Raw genomic sequence first — 27,819 nt, forward strand, 5'->3', positions numbered from 1 at the left:
AAAAGTCTGCATACCCTTAGTTCTTAATACTGTGTATTGCCCCCTTTAGCATCAATGACAGTGTGCAGTCTTTTGTAATAGTTGTCTATGAGGCCCCAAATTCTTGCAGGTGGTATAGTTGCCCATTCGTCTTGGCAAAATGCCTCCAGGTCATGCAAAGTCTTTGGTCGCCTTGCATGAACCGCACATTTGAGATCTCCCCAGAGTAGCTTGATGATATTAAGGTCAGGAGACTGTGATGGCCACTCCAGAACCTTCACCTTTTTCTGCTGTAACCACTGGAGGGTCAACATGGCCTTGTGCTTAGGGTCATTGTCATGCTGGAAAGTCCAAGAGCGTCCCATGTGCAGCTTTCATGCAGAAGAATGCAAATTGTCTGCCAGTATTTTCCGATAACATGCTGCATTCATCTTGCCATCAATTTTCACAAGATTCCCCGTACCTTTAGAGCTCACACACCTCCAAAACATCAGTGAGCCACCAACATGCTTCACAGTGGGGATGGTATTCTTTTCACTATAGGCCTTGTTGACCCCTCTCCAAACGTAGCGCTTATGGTTGTGACCATAAAGCTCTATTTTGGTCTCGTCACTCCCAATTACAGTGTGCCAGAAGCTGTGAGGCGTGTCAAGGTGTTGTTGGGCATATTATAACTGGGCTTTTTTGTGGCATTGGCACAGTAAAGGCTTCTTTCTGGCAGCTCATTTTTGTTCAAGTATCATCGTATTGTGCTCCTTGAAACAACCACACCGTCTTTTTCCAGAAGAGCCTGTATTTCTCCTGAGGTTACCTGTGGGTTTTTCTTTGTATCCCAAACAATTCTTCTGGCAGTTGTGGCTGAAATCTTTCTTGGTTTACCTGACCTTGGTTTGGTATCAAGAGATCCCAGAATTTTCCACTTCTTAATAAGTGATTGAACAGTACTGACTGGCATTTTCAAGGCTTTGGATATCTTTTTATATCCTTTTCCATCTTTATGAAGTTCAATTACCTTGTTACACAGGTCTTTTGACAGTTCTTTTCTGCTCCTCATGGCTCAGTATCTAGTCTGCTCAGTGCATCCACGTGAGAGCTAACAAACTCATTGACTATTTATGCACAGACACTAACTGCAATTTAAAGAGCCACAGGTGTGGGAAATTAACCTTTAATTGCCATTTAAACCTGTGTGTGTCACCTTGTGTGTCTGTAACAAGGCCAAACATTCAAGGGTATGTAAACTTTTGATCAGGGCCATTTGGATGATTTCTATTATCATTATGATTTAAAAAGGAGCCAAACAACTATGTGATAATAAATGGCTTCATATGATCACTATCCTTAAATAAAAGACTTTAAAAAAAAAAGTTTCTTTGCACGATCAGTCATATTTTCAAAATCAATGCCAAAATTTCACAATTTCTGCCAGGGTATGCAAACTTTTGAGCACAACTGTATATATATATACACTATATTGCCAAAAGTATTCGCTCACCCATCCAAATAATTGAATTCAGGTGTTCCAATCACTTCCATGGCCACAGGTGTATAAAATGAAGCACCTAGGCATGCAGACTGCTTCTACAAACATTTGTGAAAGAATGGGCCGCTCTCAGGAGCTCAGTGAATTCCAGCATGGTACTGTGATAGGATGCCACCTGTGCAACAAGTCCAGTCGTGAAATTTCCTCGCTACTAAATATTCCACAGTCAACTGTCAGTGGTATTATAACAAAGTGGAAGTGATTGGGAATGACAGCAACTCAGCCACGAAGTGGTAGGCCACGTAAAATGGTCAGCGGATGCTGAGGCGCATAGTGCGCAGAGGTCGCCAACTTTCTGCAGAGTCAATCGCTACAGACCTCCAAAGTTCATGTGGCCTTCAGATTAGCTCAAGAACAGGGCGTAGAGAGCTTCATGGAATGGGTTTCCATGGCCGAGCAGCTGCATCCAAGCCATACATCACCAAGTGCAATGCAAAGCGTCGGATGCAGTGGTGTAAAGCACGCCGCCACTGGACTCTAGAGTAGTGGAGACGCATTCTCTGGAGTAACAAATCACGCTTCTCCATCTGGCAATCTGATGGACGAGTCTGGGTTTGGTGGTTGCCAGGATAACGGTACTTGTCTGACTGCATTGTGCCAACTGTGAAGTTTGGTGGAGGGGGGATTATGGTGTGGGGTTGTTTTTCAGGAGCTGGGCTTGGCCCCTTAGTTCCAGTGAAAGGAACTCTGAATGCTTCATCATACCAAGAGATTTTGGACAATTCCATGCTCCCAACTTTGTGGGAACAGTTTGGGGATGGCCCCTTCCTGTTCCAACATGACTGTGCACCAGTGCACAAAGCAAGGTCCATAAAGACATGGATGAGTGAGTTTGGTGTGGAAGAACTTGACTGGCCTGCACAGAGTCCTGACCTCAACCCGATAGAGCACCTTTGGGATGAATTAGAGCGAAGACTGTGAGCCAGGCCTTCTCGTCCAACATCATTGTCTGACCTCACAAATGCGCTTCTGGAAGAATGGTCAAAAATTCCCATAAACACACTCCTAAACCTTGTGGAAAGCCTTCCAAGAAGAGTTGAAGCTGTTATAGCTGCAAAGGGTGGGCCGACGTCATATTAAACCCTATGGATTAAGAATGGGATGTCACTTAAGTTCATATGCGTCTAAAGGCAGATGAGCGAATACTTTTGGCAATATAGTGTATATATATATTGTATATATGTAAATATTATACTTCACATAATTAAACTATACACAGTAGCATACATAATATACATTGTAGGAGCAGATACGCATTTCTACAATATAAAAATTAGCTTAAATTAGCTTAAATTATCTTAAAAGTCGAAATATTGTTTGTTTTATTTACATATTTGTATATAACCCTATTATTGGCCTACTTCAATCTGCACAATTTTTAATTGTTAGTCAATGTAATCATCAGATGGATGCTTTTGGAGCATCTCACTTTGGTTGAGTCGCATTTTAGCATCTGCCAAATGATTAAATGTAAATGTTCTACTGGTTGTCAGCGTCTCTCTAGTCATAAGCGCTGTGTTTTTAGGATGCTGTGTCAAGTTAAATGTAGTTTGATACATGGAAAAATACATCTCGAGATCCCTGCATTCTGTTGTGTTCGGTCAAGTCATACACAGCACAAAAGTGATTTCAATTTCCAAGAGGATTCGGAGCTGCCTCTCTGGGTCCTCAGGCACCAGGGAGGTCCAAGCCATCCTGCCAAGATGGTCTGTGGGGAAACCTGGTCACAACATCTGCACTCATGAAAACATTTTTCTGTTGATTTATTTTTGGACTTAATCTCAAGCAGATTTCCACATTGAGCAACTTGTCTTTGGACCGAGCGAGGTCGCACCTAATCCGTGGAAGTATGGCTCCCCTTAAAATGAATGTTATGAATGTTTTTTATGGTTTTGAATTCTGCGTGTTTGGTGGTAAACCAGCTAAGCCCGAAAAGTTTCTCGTCAATATTCTCGTCACTAGATATAGCTCGGGTCCCTCCACCATGTAATTCTCTGAGATTTTAATTTGTCTGTTTTATTGTCCAACAGGTGAAAATTGTATGATGATCGCTTGCAAGCCACTCAATTTGAAGGATCATTCCTGTCAAGTTACACACTGAAGCTTAATGCTTAGGTTAAAGGGTTCATTCAAATACCTAACCCTAAGAATAAGCAATAATAACAGTAATTCTTCCCTTAGCAAACACCACTAATAATAATTTACATTCAGAGGTGATAAATATGACCCCAGGTACCTTATATCATTAGCCCCTCCAGGCTCACCTTGACAGCCTCACAGACTTGCAGGCAAAGCTATGTCAGAACAGCACTCGTGCCTCCAACCAGAGGAAAAGGATCTCTCAAGTCTGACACACAACTATGAAGGGGCCAGGGGCTTGAGTGTCAAGTTACCAGAGGCAGGTCCAAACCCACCACTGGGGCCACGAATGGCAAGTGAGGTGAGGAAGACTGACTTTCCTGGTTAACATTCCACACTCAGTGTCATTACCACAGTCAGAGCTTTAACCAAAAAAACCTGGACGAGCCCCCTAAACCTTGCCCTAACAGTCATGACATGCACATTGAAATGTCAGTGTAGAGTATTTCCTATGTGTTGTCCCTGAAAAAGAAAACTTGTAAATATTATTAAAGATATCCAGTATGCCTTGGATTTCTCCAGCTCCTGAGGAGGGAAAAAAAAGACCTTCCCTTGCCAAAGGTATCGTCTGCTAAATTAGCACAGGTGCAAGGTTTCGCATGACAAAGAGCTCTTTGTGACCAGTCAGGATCATATTTTGTGACTTGGTTTCAATTAAATAAAAAAAATAAAGTAATTTCTTACAGAATAAACATGCTTAGTTTGAAATGCATGGTTGCATGATCTAAGTAGTGAGAAACTGCAATTAAGAGCAGTTGTTAAGAAATAAGCCCCCAGCTTACAATGTCATCTCCACATCAGAACGGATACATGGACATCTCTGGAGTGAGGCCAATCCAAACAGAATTCCTTTCAATAGGCATTCCAGTTTGATTAATATGGAAGGTAGTGTAGGTAATGTTTGATGCGCAAATATAGGTACAAAAATGGACTGCAATAATAAGACATTGGGTCTGTTCCAAAACCTAGTGAGCTGCCTACAGATGAAGCAGTTTAAGGTATCATACGCACACTCCTAATACAAAGGTTTTTCCAACATTATGCTGCCTTCTAAGATACCTCGTTTCGGTCAAATTATTAAACTTAAATTAAGGAAGTAAATGTAGCCTAGTTCTTAAGTTTCCCCAACAAATGGTGCCTGTCAACGTTAGTTTACCTATTGTAACATAACTCTCTCTCTGATTTATGTATGTGTAGCTAATTCAGTCAACAAGCGGTAAATATTCAATGTTTATCCTCACTGACACCTTGACACTGTTCTTGAACATACAGTAGTAGGCTGTCTACTGCCTACATAAGCAACTGCTTTTCTAGACAGTGTCCTAACAGAGGCTGACAATTGATTCCAGCAGAGATCGACATTAGCATATTGCTAAGTGAACAATCGTAAATAGGGCACCTTTCTGAAATGGGCTCAATATGCTAAAAAGCCTAGAAACATATAGTACACACAAATATTGAGTAAAATAGATGTTTTTTTTTTTATTTTATTTTTATTAGATTGCACTATTTTTATCGAAACTTAGCATTGTTGGAAAAATAAGTACATTGGTGACACTTTAAAAAAAGGTTCTACTTGTTAACATTAGCTAATGCATTAGGTAGGCCTAACATGAACGAACAATGAACAATGATTTATCTTGGTTAATAATAATTTATAAAACAAATAATATAGTGCAATGTTCATGTTATTTCATGATACATTAATGTTAGCGTAAACTACTCTGAATGTAAAAACCCTTACAAAAATCGAGAGTTCTGGCAAACTTGCAGCAAATTTGGCACACATTATTCTCACATGCAAATGAGGCAAACTCTTCATTGTTGCCAAAGGTTTGCTGCAGGTTCACCACTACCGGTGAAGAGCTGCAAACATTTGCAGTGAATAGCAGGCTCATTTGCATGTGAAAATAATGAGTGGGAAATTTGTGGGAAATTGCAGCAGGTTTGCTAGAACTCTAGATTTGTTGTTAGGGAAATGTATGAGTATATGTAGAAATTAAAAGTAACCAAGATTAATAAATACTGTAAAAGTATTGTTCATTGTCAGTTCATGTTATCTATTGTGTTAACTAATATTAATAAATACAACCTGACTGTTCAGTGTTAGCAGTATATTTAAAATCAACATTTCTCTCACTTCGTCTGGCATCTTGGATTTATTTTTTCAGTTTCATGTAATAATGCATTATTATAGGAATACATGGAAGGCTGTACATGCAAGTAAATGACTAATCAAATGATGACAGAATTTTATTATTTGGGTAAACTGTCCCTTTAAGTTTCCGACTCCATAGGCAGCTCACTAGGTTTTGGAACAGATCAACTGACACACATGGAGTTCCACGATGCGGCCACTGCAAACGGCCTGGCTGCAGCCAAAATAGGAAGTTCCTGTGGTGAGACAGCCCCATGTGCTTGGGCTGGAAAACCTCTCAACAACATCCTGTGGTTACCTGGACACTATGACCCAGAAGAAAGGACTCCTTAGAAAGCGGCCTGCCTGAGGCCCGAGGAGGAGACGACATGCCATTCGGCGAGCGGAAAGGGAGGACGGCTTTTGTAAATAATGTGCCTGGAATCCCTGAGCCTGCTTGCTTTGGAGTGTGTGTCCCAGTCCTACTTCCCCCCATCTGAAAAAGGCTATAGGGGAAAGAATCAGATCACAATCAGATCACAAGCAGCCTTGGGTTGTCCCCTGTCTGGGATGTGAAGGGGATGAATGAAGACTTAACAGAAAATTAAAGAGGAGGAAAAGAGTGAGAGACAAAGAGAGAGAGTCAGAGATTTGGAGACAGAGAGAGAGAGAGAGAGAAACCTCCCACGGACACCGGTACTTTATGACTTCTCCCAAGATAAATATTTCTTTAGTTACAGGGGTAGCAAGACAAAGAATGAAGAGCTGTTCCAGGAGTGATTCTCTCTCTGTTTCTGGTGTTGTTGAACATTTTATGAACTCTCGTGTTACTGCTGGATTGCTTCCAGAAAAAACAGACTACTGTGTATGTTAAATGGAGATTACAATAACAGTCTGGCTCAATGCAGATATAGAGCACTTTGAGGCTTAATTTTAAAGGTACCATTAATGCAAATACTCACCTTCATGCCATTCCAAACAAATATTTTTTCCTTTCTTCTGTGGAACACACAAGGTGTAATTTTGCAGAATGTCTTTACTGCTGTCGCATTTCAAACGTAAAATAAAAAAATGAACAATAAAAATTATAATAGGAGTCGTCAATATGACTTTTGTGCTGTATATCAAGTCTTCTTCTGTCAAACTGGCTGCAAATGTGACATTCTTCACTGGTAGTGGTGAACCTCTGGCAACAATGAAGAGTTTGCTGCAAAGCTCATTTGCATGTTAAAATAATGTGTGGCAAATTTGCGGCAAGTTTTGCCAGAACTTTCATATTTTTGTAAGGGAGTGCCCAAAATTTTAAACGTCACTGAAAATCTATCCGCCGTAGCTATCAAATCTCTATTGCATTTGAGTACATTTGAAATATTGTGAGTAAAAGTATTCCAAATATAACGCATCGAGATGCAACATGACAGGTTTGAAGTCAACATGGAATATCGTTGGTTCTGGTGTGTTTTGTAACTGATGAAATCTTGATGCACCATATTTTAAAGTAAACGAAAGTGAATGAAATTTTAGTGCTTGGCCACAGGGGAAGATTGTTAGTAAATAACGTCATTTGTATGGCAATCATTGGACAATTTTATGGTTTTAGAAGATCTGGAATATAGTGAACAGGTTGTATGGACTACGTCAAGATGCGTCATGCCATGTTTGACACCAAACAATATTTGTTATTGCGTGTTTTGTGATTGTTGAACTTTTTGCAACACGTATTGATTCACCATGTTTCAATGTGCGTGAACGTGAATGAGATTAGAATATTTTCACAGAATAATAATTTACATTTCACAAAAAGCAATCGTATGACTTCATAAAAGTGTAGCGCATGAGTTGTATGGACTACTTTTGTCACTTTCATGGTGCTTTTTTTTAAACAAAACAAAAAAAAAGCATAATAATAAATAATGTCTTTTTGCGTTCCACAGAAGAGAGAAGATCATATGGGTACATTATTGTATATTTACATATTTGAATTGCTGTGTTATGTGGTCCTGTCTGTTTAGCACTGCCATAAGCAAATGAATGTATGAATACTATTAAACTTTAAGAACAACATTTTCATTTTTTTTTTTTTATTTACAATCCAAACCCATTCAAACTTGGGTGGAGACCATGTGTTTAAAGCTCTACCCCCCCCCCACCCAATAAAGAAAACAAAATAATGAAAAAAGACCAGTAATTGTCACTCGTGAACGAGTGCTGAGCCTAATAGTGGTCAAGTGACAAATGAATGAAGATCCGAAGACCAACTCGGGAGGTGAACTAATCAATTCTATTTCCTGTACAGAGCCCACGCGGCTCTCAAATGACAAATGAATGAAAGAATTGTACCCGAAGACCGATTCGGGAGGAGAACTAATCAATTCTGTTTCCTGTAGAGCCTATGCATCTGTCACGTGACAAATTAATGAAATTACTTGAATAAATATTTGTTCATTTTGCTGAATGAGACTCAAAGATCCAAGTCAGTAAAAAGATCCGATCTTTCCATCACTAGTGCAGCCTGAGCTGTTATTGGCTCTTTGTGAAACTTAAAGGAACAGTTCACCTAAAAATGAAAATTCTATTGTTATTTACTCACTTCACGTTGTTTAAAAACTCGAATGACTTGGAACACAGATGTTTGAGGCTTTCCTTTTGTGTTCCACAGAAGAAAGAAAAGTCATATGGTTTTGGAACAATAAAGGGTGAGTATATTGTGGCACATTTTTCATTTTTGGGTGAACTATCCCTTTAAATTAATAAGGTGCATTATTGGACTGTCGATTTGCAGTCCAACCTCGATGTGGTTTTTCTACGCAGGGTGGAAGCATTACACTTTGTGAGAGGTTTCAAGTCTTCATGTTCCACTTGTTACTGTATGGTGTTAGAAGTCAGAAGAGTCTATATTGGTACATTTTATAGAGAAAATGTAAGCGGTGCTTGCCCATGCAAAACTAACCCTCATGATGCAAGAGTGTTGTGTGTGGTTGCCATGCTGTTGCTAGGGTGTTTTTGGACTTTGCAAGGTTTTTGCTTACTGGACGAGTCAAATGAATAGAGCCCCTTAGAGGACAGAGAGGGATTTATTTTCTGAAATACTTTTGTGTTCCAACACTAGACTTTTAGACCACTTTTTTACCACAGTTCAACTATAGTTACTGTAGAAAAATCATGATTAATTTTCATAAGGGATGGATAAAGCATTTGCAAGGAAGCCCAAAATAATTGTGAGGGAAAGCAATAGTTTTGCATTTCCTGAAAATAGTGTTGCGTTCCCACACAATACCCACAGTAACCAGTTCAACTATGGTGAGGTAAAATCAAACTAACCACAACATTTACCATGGTTAGACTTAAGTTACCATTTTTTTAATCATGATATTTTTGGTAAAACTAAAGTAATACAGGAAAACATCTCTGGTTACACATATAACATCGGTTCCCTGAGATGAAGGGAACGAGATATTGCATCAGAAGCTTATGGGAACTCCTTCTCAACGATCTAGTTGAAGCCCTTGTACAATAACGGCAATTACATTTTAGCCAATGGTGTTTAAGCCTTGACCTTTAAGGTGCGTAGTTGGCCTATATTAGCGGGAACGAAATCACCATTTCTTCAGAATTTTTTGACTGAGGGACAAGGAGCGCATCGCTCGCACCTCAAAGCTCTCAGTCAGTAGTGCGACAAGCTTATGCAATGTCTCACTCCCTTCATATCAGGGAACTGAAGTTACATGCGTAACTGGAGACGTTTTGAATTCCCTTGAAATAGTGTTGGATTCCCTTGCAATAAGTTTTGCGTTTCCACGCAATAGCTTTATCCATCCCTGACGAAAACTAACCACGGTTTTACTACAGTTACCAGTTCAACTATGGAATTTTCTAGTAAAAGCACAGTAACCACAAAGTTTACCATGGTTTGATTATTAATATTTATTAATAACTTGACAATTTATTAACCATGATATTAACTAAGTAAATAATGCAGGAAAACCAAATAAATAAATTTACCATGGTTTTACTACAGAAACCTTATATTAACTACGAAATTCATGGTAAAACTAATGCCATAATACAAGAAAACATCTCGGTCACGCGAAGTGTAACCCTAGTTCCCTGAGTGGGAACGAGACACTGCGTAATCGCATTGGGACACACCCTGAGTGTCACGTGGTCTAAAGCCCTTATACAATCACGCCAATTTATTGGCTGATGACGCTTAAGCGACGCCCCTAGGGAGCTACGTCATGGGCTCCATAAAAGTGCTCCCTTTGCGCCATTGAGTCAGATTTTCTGCATGAAGGCACGAGCCTATGCAGCTACTAGAGAGTATGGCCAGCTTACGCAACGTCTCGTTCCCACTCAGGGAACTAGGATTATGCTTCAGGTAACCGAGATGTTCCCTTGGAAGGAACTTGAGCTGCGTAATCGCATTGGGTACAATATACATTCATGCCATGCAAACAGTAGCTGCCAACTCTCTATACCCTTGTGCCAAGCATACAGCGGCACACAAGCAAGCTAAAGCATCAGAATAAATCAGAGGGAATTATGAGTTTATTCCTGTTCCAACAGAGAGAACCTGGGAAGCAGGAGTCAAACCCTCATCCAGATTATAAAATCTAGCAAATGTCAAGTCATTTTTATTTGTATAGCACTTTTCACAACACACATCGTTTCAAAGCAGCTTTACAAGAAATCATGCATTAACAAAAAAAAAAAAATTAACTGTAATATCTATAATGTCTTACAGTGATCATTGTGTAGTTTGATTAAATATGATTGTAAAATGTGTATAGAAATTACATAATTAAATAATAATTGTATTTAGAAACCCTGTGAGCAAGCTGAAGGCGACTGTGGCAAGGACCACAAAACTCCTGTATGCAAAGAGGACCATCCTGCCACCATACAAATGTCCTCCAAGGACGCACCTCTAGCCAAAGCCCATGAGGATGCCATGCTCCTCGTAGAATGAGCTCGAATACCCGAAGGCGAAGGTAAACTGTGTGCTTCGTAAGCACTTGAAATTGCATCAACTAGCCAATGAGACAGTCTTTCCTTGGACATGACACACCCCTGTTGCGGCCACCAAAGCACATAAACAACTGCTCTGACTTACGCCACTGGCTAGTACGGTCAACATAAACTCGCAGCGTCCGAATTTGGCAAAGCATATGCAATCTTTCATGCTCCTCCAACTCAAATGGGGGAGGATAGAAAGCCTGAAAATTAAGTCTACGAGCGAAATTATGTTGAAACGACCTTGGGCAAATACCCTTGAACCCTTGAAGGCCCTGGTGCAAATCCATACATAAGGGATTAATTGACAGGGCATGCAAATCACCAACCCTTTTAAATGACGCCAATGCCATCAGCAGGGCCATTTTAAGAGTCAGAAACTTATCAGTGTCTGTTGCCAAGGGCTCAAACGGAGCACCCAAGAGCACCTCTTAAACAACAGATAAATCCCATAAAGGAACACGGATGGGACAAATGGTCTAAACCTGCGTACCCCACGCATAAAATGAGGGACAAGAGAATGTCTACAGACAGAGACTCCATTGATAAGCACATGCTCAGCTGCTATAGCGGCAACATAGACTTTAAGCGTTGCCGGGGCAACCCCGGCCCCAAAATGCTCTTGCCAAAAAATCCAGCACTGTACCGACAGGGCATTGAACTGGATCTTCACCTCGCGCTGTACACCGAGAAGCAAAAATTCGTCACTTGAATGTATATAGCTTCCTAGTTGATGAACCTCTAGCATTCAGAATGGTATCAACCACAGCGGGGTTAACCCATCATTCAAAAGTGCACCCCGTTGAGGGGCCATACCTATAACTTCCACAAGTCTGGCCAGGGGTGCCAAATGCTGCCCCAAGCCTGAGACAACATGTCTGTTCTGACTGAAATCTCCCCAGGCACTTTCTCCAGGAGAGAGACCAGAGTTGAAAACAATAATTGAGATGACCAAAATGGCGCCACTAACAGAAGCTGAACCCGATCCTCTCGAACTCTCTGCAGAACTGCGTGCATCAGACTGATCAGTGGAAATTCCTAAAGACGCGTTGTCGGCCACTGATGCGCCAACGCATCGATGCCCAGTGGTGCCGGGGGCGAGAGGCAAACCAGAGGGGACAGTGTGACATCTCACTTGAAGCAATCAGATCCACTTCTGCTCTGCTGAACCCTCTCCAGATATGTTCCATAATCTGAGGATGTAATGTCCACTCACCGGGTATCAAGCCCTGTCTGGACAGGAGATCCACCCCCAAATTCAACCAGACCAGAACATGCACGGCTCATAGAGACAGCACATTGTCCCCTGCCCAGAGAAGAATGCGACATACCAGCCTCAGCATGGCAAGAGAACGCACTCCTCACTGGCGATTGATGTAGGACACCACCGTCCTGTTGTATGACTGGATAAGGACATGACTGCCTTGAATCTCCAGGAGGAAAAACTTTAACGCCAGCAGCACTGTGAACATCTCCAGACAGTTTATGTGCCAATATTGTCGCTGGCCCGTCCAAACCCTGTAGGCTGGACAACCCTCGTATACAGCACCCCAACCTGTGTATAATTTTGATACGCTTTGCCCCCAAAAGTGAATCCGAGAAAGCACCTGTGCTTCGTGCAATCTGAATATGGAAACAAGCGTTCTTCAAATCTATTGTCATAAAACAGTCCCCCGGCTGCACTTGTGACATTATTTGCTTCTGTCAACATTCCGAATTGACATTTCATTAGTTTGTCATTTAAACATCTCAAATCCAGAATGGGACGCAAGCCGCCGTCTTTTTTCGGGACCAGAAATTAACGGCTGTAAAAGCCACACTCTCTCTGAGAAGGGGTAATCTCCTCTATTGCCCCTTTTTCTAAGAAAGAATGGATTTCCTGAATCAAAAACAGGGCTTCCCGAACAGAAACGTCTGTCGGAACAACCCCACTGAACACCCCTGCGGAGTTTGCCTGAATTGAATTACATGATATTTTTTGTAAGTGATTCCTCTACACTGTACCTTCTATTAACTGAACGTTCCAAGACATTTCATGTAGGGCTTGTACTTTCCCTAATTTGACATTCAAAAACTGTGTTATTGTGGACATTTATATAAGACGGCCTTAAATTCCACCAGTGGTCTGTACTGATGGGGTTTGAGCTATACAGTGCACTAGATCTACTAATTATCAGCGTTATTGGCAGCCCGACCACTTGGCAGAGTCCCGTCTCTGCCACCCTGTGTCCCCCTCCTTTCCTCCTCCTCTCAAGCAATGGGCACTAACAATCCATGGCATTGTGCAAACAAAGCGGCTGGTTTGTTCTGGCATCTGGTGTCCCTGTTTTAGGGCAACCGTTTCGGAACGTCCAAAAAGTGTGGGGAATGAAGAGGAGAGAAAAGGTTTGCTCTGATCCAGTTTCTAAATGATTCTGAATGGCTTTTGTCTTGTAAAGATGGTTGGGCTTTGCGTTGGCTCCCATCGCAGAGAAATGTCAAGTTGACTGCATAGAAAGCTATGACCATTTTCACAGGGAGGTGATTCACAGCACAGCGCTTATATTGCTTTAGAATTATAATCAGAATCAGCTTTATTTTCAGGAATGCTTACATATAAAAGGAATTTGTCTTGGTGCCAGGAGCTTCCAGTGCACAACAATACAATACAGCAACAAGACAGAGATAATAATAAAAAATTATTAAAAAAATAAAGAAAAATTTAATAAAATAAAAATTTTATAGAAAAAAAGTATATATAGAATACACAATAAGACAATATATATATATATATATATATATATATATATATATATATATATATATATATATATTATGCAACTTGCATCATTTGTGCTTGTAAAACGAATGATACCTCAAATTGTACGGCTTGTTTAGGACAGGTGTGCTTTATCGTTCCTAATCGATCAGATGTATGACATACTTTTCATGTGATGGATGATAAAATGGGTGAAAAAAATCCAATACACTTACATTGAAAGAAGGACCTGAGCCATATCAAGAGACCAGAATATCATAGAGACTTGGGGGTGGGCTCTTTTGACTTTGGCCAGTAAGCAACCACCCGGCAACCACCCAGAACAGCTTAGCAACTGCATAGCAATGCACTAACAACCACTCAGAACATGTTAGCAACTGTATAGCAACACCCTGGCAACAACCCCAAACACCCTTGCATTGTGGTTTATTTTGCCAACTGTCCCGTATTTGCCAAAATATGTCCAGTATGGGATGGCTATTGTAATGGAGTTTCATTAACAAAGTTTGGGAGGAGCAAGTTCATTTAATCTGACCAATCACACTGCCAGAGCAAGCATGTACAAACAGCTGCTTACCTCTACGTGGCATCAAGCCTTCTGGCATTTGGCCCCACCCATTTGCCCATGAACAGACCCAGGTGAGAGACTCATTCAAAGCTATTTCGCTGCAAAGCATTCACCCTCATCATAACAGCTCTTCTGTCTAAATAATCTTGTTATTCAACAGAAGCTGCAGCAGCAGCTCATATGTTTTTGCAGCATTGACCGCTACCACTTTAAATGCTATTTTTACTCTGTCTTTCTTTCTAATCTCTAATCACAGAAGCAGATCATAGCGTGCAGCTGCTTCTGCAATGGCCGCTTCGGCGCTGTATACATGTGAAACAGCTCCCTACGACTGTTCATATGGTCTCTTATCTAAACTTTCCACCCGAAGCGGTCTGTCACGCGAGCTTGCCTCCGCGAACGGGTGCTGCTCTGGCCTTATGCCACTTGAGCTCTATTTCAGCTTTTAATTGAAGCTATTTATTTAATTCAATCATTATTCCAATGCTCCCCAGCATTCCAATCCAGTTCTCCCACACAGGTGATTCCTGTCAGCCTGATTACGTCATTTAAGGCTCATTTAAGGCATGTTCCACTCAGTAATTCCATTCGAAGTCATCTTCCAACATGACTATCATGATTGTTCTCCCTTCAAAGTGCCCTTTGGAGTGTGATTTATTCCATTTGGAACACAGGGGCAATCATGCAACAAGTGAACTTCCTTTCAAATGACCACTACTCTAATTAAAAACATCTTTCCAAATCAGCACAGACATTTTAGCGTGAGCTCACTGCTGCAGCAGCATCCGTTCTGACAATGCTACAGCTCACTACAGCTATATACAGCTTCCATCCGAACAGACACAAGCCGAATTCGGTCGTGCTCCGTGTCACAACTCATTCATGAATAATTCCGCAAACATGTCTTGCCTCCTCGCAGCATTCAAGCTCGCCTCGCAGCTCTGATAAGCATGAAGCAAGTGCATCTACAAACTTCTACTCATCTCTGGACTACACATGACTTTCTTTCCTCCCACCCAGGACAAACATTTCATGCAGATAAAATCAACCCATCATTTTAATTTTACAGACTTGTCTCCTCTACTTTTGCCCTTAATCATTGGATTACAAACTCTTAACAAATTCGACCATAGAACCTTATTGCTGCATGACTTTTAAAGTATTCAACAATCTGTCATAATCTTGCGCTCCACCCAAGTTTAAAGCAGCGGGTTGATTCGCCTTACAATATTTCACACAATATTTCATTTTTTTTTTGTAGAATTTACAGGTTATCAATATAAATAAGTCATTTTATTCACCACACTACTGCAAACGGTGTCCATATAGTATCTATTAAATCCAATTCTCAGGCACAAACTCCAAATGATTTTGTACATCCTCGTCAAAATGAGACAATTCACCCTGTGCCAATAATACAGAGTTAATGGTATTACTTGCATTATGTTGGAAAAAAATCTACAAAGCTCCAAACCATATGCTTAAGTTAAAAAAATATCAGAATACGGTATTCATCTTGGTACTTAGTTTCAGGTGCCTTCTAATTTCATGACAAACCACAACTTTAAATGTCATTGTATGCACGCACATGCAAGCATGTATCCTGACACTGCTTCACATACACTACCGGTCAAAAGTTTTGAAACACTGTTGGGCCTCATGTATTCAGATAGAAGACAAAGGCAGGCCTAACACAAGTCGTAAAACCTAACTCAGGCCCCCACACACCAAGTCATAAATCGCGCCAAAATCAAACAAAGGGAGTCCAAAACAGACTACAAATCCCATGAAGCCTTGCTCACTAAAGGATCGTACTCTCAACCCCTATTGGATGAGGCACACAACAGAACGTCCCTCAAACCATGACATCATCAGGAGTAGAAATACCTCTGAAATGCTTCCGAGATTTGCTTCCAGCAACTTTGTTTGCAGTGTGTAGACGCAGCTCATCGCTGCTCTCAGCTGCAACCTCGTGGCACAAGGAAGTAACGTCCGACTTGAAACTGTGGCCATACAATCTCCATCTCGCTGGACGAGTTGAGATTACTCTGTGTTCAACCAAACACTCTAATGGATCCGAAGGAGACTGCCGAGCAATTCGCATCTTCATCCGTTTGCCTGCAGAAGTGAAGAGATTAAAGATTTCTCTTCCATCTTCAATCAAGTCGACATTTCTGAAGTTCTCCGCCAGCCCGCCGAGAATCAACAGCCGTGCCCGCCAACAGAGCGAGGAAACGGCCTCCTGTTATCACACGAGCCTCAAGGAACCGGGTCGGAATTAAAGGATGGATGAACACACATTCTGCATCCTCATGCGATTCAAGTAAGAGATTTACGTCTGGGCAGAGATAGAATATTATAGTGTGTTATTCTTGTGTTTCAAGGTTTTTGCTTGTACAGTTTACGGACCGCCATGTCCGCTCATTATTAATACTCAGGGTATTAATTATCACGAATTTGTTTTGCTGTATTGTGGTCCAACCAAATTGGACTGTTGTGTATTTTTGCCATCGCGGGTGAAACCGGCAAACTGAGTTATCCATTAAAGAGTCAAAGAATGCGGGACTTTTACAAGCCATCCACCGCATCTCTGAGTGATAAACTAACAGCTGCTTTCTCTCCCACGATCGTGAAATCGGCTTTAGGGCCATCACTTAATTCTCTCTCTCTCTCGTACTAACCACACACACACACACACACACACACTCGCTCTCACACACACACACACCCTCATGTGTTATAGAATTATTTTTATTTCCATATCTAATCATATCACTGTTTAGTTTGTAGTTGTAAGTCGGAAGTTTATTGACTGCATTGTATTAATTATTAATTGATATTACTGCATAAATAAACTTTGTTTATATTACAAAGAGAAGTGTTTTGGTTTGTTTTGCATATGCCTGTGTCATGCTGATGGGATGTCAGTGCTCAGATTCAAGCCTTCATTCATTGTTTTTTTCCCGAAAATCGATATTCTTCGGATGTCGATTTTCCTAAGAAAACAATCTCATATTGAGACTGTTATACTATCTGGTTATTAGTCCCTGATTCCAGGGTGGTGCCCCGTCAATGTTAATCCTTATTAATATTCTATTGATTTTTGATAATTGATAATTATCTTTGATGATTGTTGAATTTGAATGATCAATAAGCTAGTGTTAATTTTAATTAATGTTTCATCGATGTTAACAATTAACGATTATCTTTGATAATTGTTGATTTAAAGGATTAGAAAAGCTAACATTGATTCTCATCAATGTTCTATTGATTTTAATAATTAATAATTATCTTTGATCATTATTAATTATTGCTAATAACCAAACTTGCTCCTAAACGTAGCGCACTACATTTACTGGAGCCCCATATGAGGTTTTAATGAGTTAGATTCAATTAATTAATTTAAATATTAATAACTACAGAAATAATTATAAATTATTTCTGATAGTAACACTGATCTAAACAACCAGTAAAGCCCTACAACACTCATTCTTTATTATAATTTTTTTCTTCACATTTTAGAATAATAGTAAAGTCATCAAAACTATGGAATAACATAAATGAAACTATAGGAATTATGTTGTGTCTAAACAAAATCCAAAATAAATCAAAACTGTGTTATATTTTAGCATCTTCAAAGTAGTTACCCTTTGCCTTGAATTTGCAGACATGTACTCATTTGACATTCTAAATGAGTACATGTTCTCAACCAACTTCTTGAGTTATCACCCTGGGATGCTTTTTAAACAGTATCGAAGGAGTTCCCATCTATGTTGGGCACTTATTGGCTTATTGGCTATCTTTATTATTTGGTCCAAGTCATAAATTTCAAAAACGTTTTTATTTTTTATTTTAGTTTTATAATGAAATAAATTAATATGGTGGCACAATTATATTTTTGTCTACAAAACTAATTTCAAACATTTAAGCATATGCCTTCAGATCAAAAGATGTTTAAGATCATGAGAAACATTTCAGTCAAGTGTTTCAAAACTTTTGACTGGTAGTGTATGTCCCAGACATTTAATCCAGCAAACAATTAAGTTTAAGGCGTCTGCAGATGCTACGTTTACCATGTCTCCCTCAACAAGCATTTGTACATGCGTGTTCGCAGATGTCTTGCAACACCTAATCACATGGAAATTCTAAACATCTTCCTAGAAGTGATTTTACAGGGGATCATTTATGATCCTGGCTCAACTATCTGTCTGTTACCCCAATCGCCAGCGGCTGTCCCTTAAGGAAGCAGTAAGTAGTGGTAGCCCTGCTTCCAATGTTTCCAACTATGTACACCTACTATCAGAGTGCTGGGCTAGGCCGTCATCTCAGCAGAATGCAGATGCTTGCCCAACCTTGAGCCCGGGCTAACCGCAACGATTAGCTGCGGACCAGTGCAAGCTATTTCCGACTGCTTCGGATTCCTTTGGCCACATTCACTAACGGCTCCAATACCAACCCGCAGCTTCAGCATTTTACCATGCTTCCGCCAAATCCCCTTTCATCTATGCCTCACTGCTGCCGTAACAAGCCTCGATTTGCAACTGCAAGTCCCTTTCTCCTCTAACTCACAAGTACCACCCCGGAACCTCACCACAAACCCTCTCCTCTGGCAGTGCGCTCAAGCTTGGTAACACCGCAACTGCAGCGCCCCTGCTATTTGGCTCAATACATCCCTAAGCACCACTAACGAGCTGTTCAGGTGCCACAACTGCGGTGTCTTCCGGGCCGTGCGACTAAAATTCCCACTACACTGCAAAACAGCGCAACTGCAGCACATTTTTAAGGCTATGTGTCTAAGCATCCATGGCTCCGTAACCCATATTATGCCACTCATACCAAACGAATCATTACCCACCTAGTGACTGACAACAACGGGCTGTTTTAGGTCTTCCCTAAACAGTTCACCATAAACCTGCATCTCTGCATCAAACAATTTCATTCAAATATAGCCAACTATATGCCCACCCACCGAAGGCCGTGCTTTACTCCGCCCATTCATATTGCAGAGTGAGTTCTCGTTTATATGTAGCGTAAACTTTTCACACAAAAACACAGGCTCTTCCAGCTAAACGCTGCGTGGTCCTGTGCTCAAGGTTTCAGAGTTCTTATAAAATGCAGCATATAGCATTTTCACAAGAATAAAGTGTCCTACCGACGAATGCTGTTTAGGCCTACGCCTGCAATTCAGCTGCTCACAGCACTGAACAAGCTCAGTAAAATATAGCATAAACCATTCTCATATTAATCGTATGCTCTCCCATTGAACACAGTGCAGTCCCGCGCTCGAGGATTCAGCCCATTTTTACCGCAAAAAGGGGAAGGGCTCTCATTTTAAAGCAACTTTAATCTCTTCATTTGAATGCAGCAAAAGCTCTCCTGTTCGAATACAGCGGGAGCCACTGCTGTAGGCCGTGGGCTCTCCCGTTCAAACGCAGTACGACTCTGCTGTTGAAAAGTAGTACAGCTCTCCCGTCCAAACGCAGTATGGCTCTTCCGTTCAAATGCAGTATGGCTCTTCTGTTCAAATGCAGTATGGCTCTTCTGTTCAAATGCAGTATGGCTCTCCCATTCAAATGCAGCACATGCTCTCCCATTCGAATACAGCGAGAGCCATGGCTGTGGGCCGTCAAATGTTTTACAGTATTCCCGTTCAAACGCAGCACGGGCTTTCCCGTTCAAATTGTAGCAAGGTCTCTCCCATTTGAATGCAGAGAGAGTCACCACATCCAGTCACCACGTCCCCATCTCCACCTTTCTATTTCATCAATAACTAATCTAAGTCTGGAGGGGTATTCGAGCTCGGGTCAAGTCTCGAGCCTCGAGCACTTCGCCCAGGACAGCGAGCAAAACACTATCCTCAGTGCAGGATTACATTAACTTGCGAACTACTGAACCCATATTTTAGCGACTATTGAACCTAGATTTTACCCTCCACCTCAATCTCATATGGCAAAACATCCCATTTTGAAGTGCGGAAGGCGAAAAGTTGTAAACCTCTTAAGAAAATGTTCAAATCCAGTTTTGTAATTATTATCAGAATCAGAATGAGCTTTATTGCTAAGTATGCTTACACATACAAGGAATTTGTCTTGGTGACAGGAGCTTCCAGTGTACAACAATACAAAAACAATACAAAAACAGCAGCAAGACATAGATAATAATAAAAATACAAAATAATTATATACATACGTACAGACACACACATGCATACATACACACATACACATGGGTAGTGCAAATCTAATACAATCTGTTATGTACAGTGTAAATACAAATCTGTTATGTACAGTGCAAATGTTTTTTTGTTTTCTTCAGAGGAATGAAATGGCAGAAGAGGTTGGATGTGTTGGATAAATATAAGAAAGAATAAACTGTGTATTGCACATAGTTATTGCTCAATGGGGCAATTTAACTGTTCATGAGATGGATAGACTGAGGGAAAAAACTGTTCCTGTGCCTGACAGTTCTGGTGCTCAGAGCTCTGAAGCATTGGCCAGAAGTCAACAGTTCAAAAAGGTAGTGGGCAGGGTGAGTGGGGTCCAGAGTGATATTTCCAGCCTTTTTCCTCAATCTGGAAGTGTATAGTTCTTGAAGGGGGGGGCAGGGGGTAACCAATAATCCTCTCAGCAGTCCGAACTGTCCTTTGTAGTCTTCTGATGTCTGATTTCGTAGCTGAACCAAACCAGACAGTTATTGAAGTGCAGAGGACAGACTCAATGACTGCTGAGTAGAACTGTATCAGCAGCACCTGTGGCAGGTTGAATTCCTTCAGCTGGCGAAGGAAGTACAACCTCTGCTGGGCCTTCACAATGGAGTCTATGTGGGTCTCCCACTTCAGGTCCAGTGAGATGGTAGTGCCCAGGAACCTGAATGACTCCACTGCTGCCACAGTGCTGTTTAGAATGGTGAGGGGGGTCAGTGTTGGGGTGTTCCTCCTAAAGTCCACAATCATCTCCACCATTTTAAGTGTGTTAAGCTCAAGGTTGTTTTGACTGCACCAGACAGCCAGCTGTTTAACCTCCCTTCTGTATGCAGACTCATTGAATAACGATGGTGTTTTGGTTGCATAAGAACTTTTGATTTAAAGAGGCGTTCTTTACAATAAATCTCCATTTGCCGGAAACAATAGATATTATAGTGCATTTTTGTAATCTACAGTACTTTTGCACAAAATAACTGATTTTAAGAGATGTTCATCACAATATTTCTTCATTATTTTAGACAGATATAAATAACTGCGAAGAAAAGTTGTCAGATAACTACAAAAAAGACATTTATTCATATAACAGTGTGTTTTTTTTTATTTATTTTTTATGATAGATGTGGCTAATACCAACTAATTACAGTTTTATTTTAGTAACAGTAACCACAGTAACGCTGGTGTTCTGGCAGAAACTATGGATATTTTGGTGCATTTTTTTTATACATTTTTTTTGCACACAAAAACTTTATATTTAAATAGGCTTTCATCACAATATAACTTCATTTGTTTTGAAATGTATAAATAACTGCAAAACAAAGTTGTCAGATAACTAGCAAAATGGATACACCAAGATCAAAACATAAAAAAAAAAAACCTTTCTTCATATTACAGTGATTTATTTTGTTAGTTGGTTATTTTAGTTATTTTATGAAAGAGTGTCACAGTTATAATCAAAGTTTTATTGTAGTAACAGTAACTGCAGTAATCACAGTGTTTTGTCGTGAACTATGGTGCAGCATTTATGTATTAATTTTTGCACAAAAAAAAAACTTTACTTTAAAAACAAAATGTTTATCACAATCTATATCCATTAGTTTGGAAATGTATAAATAACTGCAAAGCATGGTAGTCAGATTTTTTTTTCCCACGCAAAAAATTTATTAATTGTTTCTTTGTGTTTTGCTGCCTTCTTTGCCAGGTCACTCTTGTAAAAGAGATTTTTATCTCAATGAGTTTTTTATTCTGGTTAAATAAAGATCAATATTACTACTACTACTACCACAGAGTTTGTTTCTCCATATATTACATTGATGGCATTTGACACGAAGGCTAATTCATCATCTAAATCATCTGAAGTTGATATGAAAGTCATAAGCCCAGACCTGTGGTACAGTGCGACTTGTGCAAATGGAGGCCTCCTGTTTTCCCTCCCCCAGCAGTCGTTCAAACCTTTCCATGCTTAGGAAGTTACTTATTAAGAACCAACGTCAGCATGCAGTGCCAAGCTCCCTTATTTAAATCCTCTGGCACTTTTGGCTTCTTTTCCCATTTCAATAGCCACAGTCCTGTTGTTGCCTTGTGTTTTTGCATTAGGAGGAGCTATTCAGGGGGGAGTGCATGCCTGGAATGCTAGCAAGCATCCTATTCACTCGAGGGAAGTGTTAGTTATAAAAAATAAAAAAAATAAATACAAAAAAAAAAGAGGATGGAAAAAAAAGAGAAACAGTGAGGGAGGACAAAATGCCCACAACAGACTTGATGTTGATTGCATTAACGCATTGGAGTGGTGGGTATGGTGTAAATGATTGAAAGTGCTTCCAACACTTTTGCAGTTGCCGTTGACAAAGCAGCCTCTGTTTCCTCTGCTGCAGAGCAACACCCTCCCCCCGCAAACTCACATACACACTCTTGATGGTTGTTTTCTCTTGCTTTTTTTTCAAGAGGGAATGGATGCGGTGCACCAAGAGGGAATAGAGCCAGGTTCTGTCCACCAAGGATCGAGCCAGGGGCCTCAGTCAGGGGAGAGTCTATCGGGGGACCTTTCTAGATGCTGAAGAGTGGGGAAATGAACCATGGATGGGTCAGATAGGTTGAGGGAGGATTCATGATGGGAGGATGAGAAGGAGGGGAGTGTACTGGTCAGGCCAAAGAGTTGGAATAAATTAAGTTCTGCCGCAGTACAGAATGGTACATTGTTAGCGCCAACAGACAGGCAGTGGTCGAACAATCCTAGCTTTGTGTCCGGTATTGGCAGAAGGCAAGCTCTTTCGCTCTCTTTATCCTTGATTTTTTTGAGGATGAATCCACTCTGGATCATGCTATCCATGGCTCTGTTTCAGCATTATAGAAGAAGCCTCTAGATACTGGCGAGAGAAGGGGTCAAATGACTTTTGAAAAATGCACAATAGTTTGGTTCATTGTGAGCGTATTTCGAATTAGTGGTGTTTGAAAATGCAAGTAACACTATTGTGTATACTTAATATTAAGTACCCTACAGTGGCTTCCACATGACTTGCATCAGGGGTTTTAATGCTCCACTCTGACCTCCGCATGAAAATCGTCGCAGAAAGCGTCACGGAGGGACGATTTTACGAGTTCAACTGGCAAGAAAGTGGGAGGTGTGCACAGTGAACATTGAAAATATATATTTGGAATTGTATTCGGAAAAGAAAACAGTCCTGGTGATTGCTTTGATTGCAAAAAATAATAAGACTACTCATTTACGTTAAGGTCTTAAGATGTTCTTGATTAATTTAACTGAATTCGATAACTGCAGTCACTGGATGCTCAGAAAGAATAAGGGAGATTTTAAATAAAAAATTTAAAAAACTTGTGAGACATTCAATATCTCTATGTTGGTCTGTTCTCTATAAGACATCATTAATGAAGTTAAAAGTTGTGTGAAAATCGTCTGTCATTGAAAAGACTTTAATGTAACTATAGCTAAAGTATTGCTAAATTTACGTTTACGCGGCTCATTGTACGCATCGAGTCACTTTCCTGGTGAAATGAACGTTAAGGTGTTGTGTTACAACGACTTTTTTCGCTTTCAAACAAATCACAAGTAAAATGGCAGATTATCAGTTCACAAACACTTGCTTTTCACCCTGTTCCTCACATAATGCGATCTTACAACATCTAAATGCTTTCACTTCAGTGCATGATTTGAAAAACGATACATTTTGACCAGAGGCGTCATGCCCCTTCAGAGTGAGGGGGCATGTGCCCCCTCAGATTTTTGAATGGTTTATTTGAACTTCCAAAAGTGTATTTGTATGGTAGGATACCTTCAATAATTAAATTAAATGATTATATGTTGGATTAGGGTTGTAGTGGCTGACACTGTTGCCCCCTCAAACAAAATAGTTGCATGATGCCCCTGATTTTAACGTTTGCGTTACATAACCAAATACATTTACAAGCTTGTTCAAGTGTGATCACATTGTGGTAGCTCAACTGATAGAGCATTACACTTGCGATACATAGGACCGGGATACTCAATAGAGCATTAAAGGAATATTCTGAGTTCAATAAAAGTTAGGCTCAATCGACAGCATTTGTGGCATAATGTTGCTTAACACAAAAATTATTTCAGCTGGTCCCTCATTTTCTTAAAAAAAAAAAAAAAGAAATTCCAGGTTCCATTGACGCATTTACAATAGAAGTGAATGAGGCCAGTTTTTTGAGGGTTTAAAGGCAGAAATGTGAAGCTTATAATTTTATAAAAGCACTTACAATAATTCTTCCGTTAAAACTCATGCATTATTTGAGCTTTTAAGTTGTTAAATCATAATTATTACAGTCATTTTAGGATTTTTGGGTCTGTTGACATTACATCGTCATGGCAACGAAGTTGTAAAATTGGCTATAACTTTACACAGAAAAGGTTAGTAAGTGATTTTATCACACTAAAATCATGTTAACACGCTTATTGTTTACATCTTGTGGCTATAATTTTGAAACAGTGAGTATTTTTATATTTACGGACTGGCCATATTGACTTCCTTTGTAAGAGACTCACTGTTATTACTCCTTTTCTTAAAAAATAAATAAATAAATAAATAAAAAAAAGAGGGGCAATCAAAATCAAAATTTGTGGTAAACAATATTATGCCACAAATGCCGTCGATTGAGCTAAACTTGTTAAAGGAATATTCCGGGTTCAAAACCTTAGAAACTCACCTGTTCTGCAAAACATTTCAACTTGAACCTGCTGCAATACATGTAAGGAACAACATAATTTCATTTTGCTAAATTGACGTTATTTTACTCGCAGCATTTGTGCTACAGGCACGAATGATGCCTCAAATCATTAAGCAATCAGACTTATGGTTTAGACTTAACCGGTTAAACCAACCCACTTAACGTTGTTTTTTAAACTAAACATGAAAGCATATTGTGATTTCAGAGCTTTGGTGGAGTGGTGTTTCAGAGCTTCATAATGACTTTATGATGTTTATTTATTACTATTATTTTTTTTTTTTCCAGCCAATATGCTCAAAAGATAAACACCAGATAAACACCTAATAAAGCTGCAGCAACCACCCAGAGCATCCTACCAACCGCTTAGCAACACCTTGGCAGTCACCCACAACACCCTAGCAATGCAGAAGCCAGTTTTGCAAAGTCATGCACCACTCACATTTTCTTCAGAAAATGTATAATCTAGTTTTAAATTCCATCTAGTACAGTATCTAGTTGAAATATCTTAAACTACAACCAGTTATTGTATGCTCTAATTTTTTCCACCTCTCCAAAATGATAACGATCATCACCGCAGCCTTCTTTGCATATCCTATGCAAAATGTGCCCCAACTGTTGCATCTTTGCATAGTCATGACCAAAGAACAGCACCTTTGGCACGCCAATTGATTTGCATTATGGAAAATAACTTGATGGAATCAGGCTCTACAAACAAATGTCACTTCAAGGCTGCAATGTTCATGTGCAAACTACACTACCCCTTCTGTATAAACACCTAGGCCAAAGACTGCATACTGTGTCTACTCTAGGCTCTAGGCTTGGCAAATGGCTAAACTGGCTTAAAATAATTTACTTGGGTCTGTTACTCAAAGAGTGGAGATCCATCTTTGCAAGTTTAAAAGTTGGAAACAAACAACATTACTGTCCAAATATGCACAAAAGATCCAGGTTCTATGCAATATACCGTAACTTTCTGGCAAACTCTGTTCTTTTAGAAAGATGTTGCAATCATAGTGATAAGGCAAACACAGTTTGGGAGATTATTATTATGCAGTTCTTGAGTTATGAATTTGTGCAAATCATGGATTTATTTTTGTTAATTCATACAAAATATTAAATTCAAAGACTCAAAAAACTCCAAACTTCGTCAACTTGGATGTACTATGAGAAAATATCTTGAGAGAGGTATTCCAAACAAGTCCTCACTTTTATTTTTATTTTTCTTCCTGAATGCACATCTGGTTAACACATATGTTCCATGTTCATTTGTTGCACAGATGAGGCCCTCTGCATTGCACATGACAGATGCAAGTCTGAACGCAATTCACAGTTCACACATTATTTATTGCAACCAGCTGCTGGCATATTTCTGCACTGAAATCATTCACATGTGCTTAACATGCATGAATACAGCACCCGCAGTTCCCACACTGATTACCAAAAATCTCAGATTAAAAGTTGCAAATGAGAAAATTGTGCACTTACAAGCATAACTAAGTGAATTTGGTATACTTCTGAAAACCATTAAAGGGATAGTTCACCCAAAAAAATTTACAATTCTGTTGTTTCCAAACTGAGAAAAAATCTTGCTGCAGCATCTGTGAGTGTAGAGAAACAAATTAACATTTTATTGCAAAACTGATTTAAATTTGGTTTATTTGAATGCAAAATAGATTTTGGAAACAAGGTTTTTACATATTGCAATCTGTTGGTTATTACAGACTGCTGAAGTTATTTCAACACAAACTTTGTAGCCTATTACACAACTGAGCTATAATGACAACATTTCCCGGCCATTATATCTCTGGAAGTAATTTATCTAAATGATAACCTCCTTTTATCTTGACTTTGGTGGAGGTGCTGTTATAAAACTGATAACCCCTTCGCCTTTTTAGGGCATTTCCCTTGTCTATTGTAATGGGCTAGTGTAGCCCAAGGGAATGTCATTGTTTCAGACAATACAACAAAGAAAAAAACCTGCTGTTAACCTTATGTTAACCCCAATGCAATGAGCACTCTAAGGTCACCACCGGTGTGTAACTAACCTTCTCAGATCAAAAACAACTTGTCTTGCTCCTTTTCTTTGACATGGTAAAATAACTTCCATTGATCATCTGATAAGCATGTGGTTGTGTTTCCAAATTAGACACTACAAGCTTTTCTTCATTAAGGGCTGTCGACCTTTTGAACATGGGAGTACATTTGTTTATGCTTCTCTGACCAAAGGCACATTTTACCATGGCCCAATTTTTGGACGGTCTTAGCTCTGAGTTTCTCAAGAAACATCAAAACTAGGGTATTCAATCTATCAAGCATCTTAAGTTTATAATATCATTGTCTTAAATTTTTTTTAAATTGCCGATAACAATAACTAGAGAGCATGATTGCTGTATACATATTGTATAAATATTGTATATGTGTGTGTGATAATACAATGTACTTTGTATGTATGTGTGTATATATACACATGCATTCTTTATATATTTTTCATTTTTGTTCTTTATAGTGGATACAAATTAAAAATAAATGAAAAATGATTTAAGCAATTTTTTAAATGGCTTATTTTTTAATTAGACAAAGCTCTAGTTTTAGACAAGTTATAAACATTAATTAAATATGTATTTAATTAATGTTTATATATTTAAACATTTAAACAAGTTTTTTTTTTTTTTTTACACAAAAATAAAAAAAAATGTTTTTTTTTTTAAAAAGTGACTACTTTTGCTTAAAAATGTGATAATGCTCTAATTTTGGCCATGAAAAATAATACATTTAT

At 39.5% G+C, this 27,819-nt stretch overlaps 1 protein-coding gene across 1 annotated transcript in view; it reads right to left on the bottom strand.

Annotated features, from left to right (window-relative positions):
* Positions 1-27,819, bottom strand: part of LOC127444967 (uncharacterized) — a 213,160-nt gene that overhangs the window by 113 nt on the left and 185,228 nt on the right. The window contains exon 2 of the mRNA XM_051704658.1: positions 1-2,413. This exon is cut by the window's left edge and continues 113 nt beyond it. Coding sequence (XP_051560618.1) covers positions 1,894-2,413 — 520 coding nt within the window. The 3' untranslated portion in view covers positions 1-1,893. The remainder of the gene's footprint in view (positions 2,414-27,819) is intronic.

The sequence above is a fragment of the Myxocyprinus asiaticus genome, chromosome 8 (genome assembly GCF_019703515.2).
Source record: "Myxocyprinus asiaticus isolate MX2 ecotype Aquarium Trade chromosome 8, UBuf_Myxa_2, whole genome shotgun sequence".
NCBI classification, from domain to species: Eukaryota; Metazoa; Chordata; class Actinopteri; order Cypriniformes; family Catostomidae; genus Myxocyprinus; species Myxocyprinus asiaticus.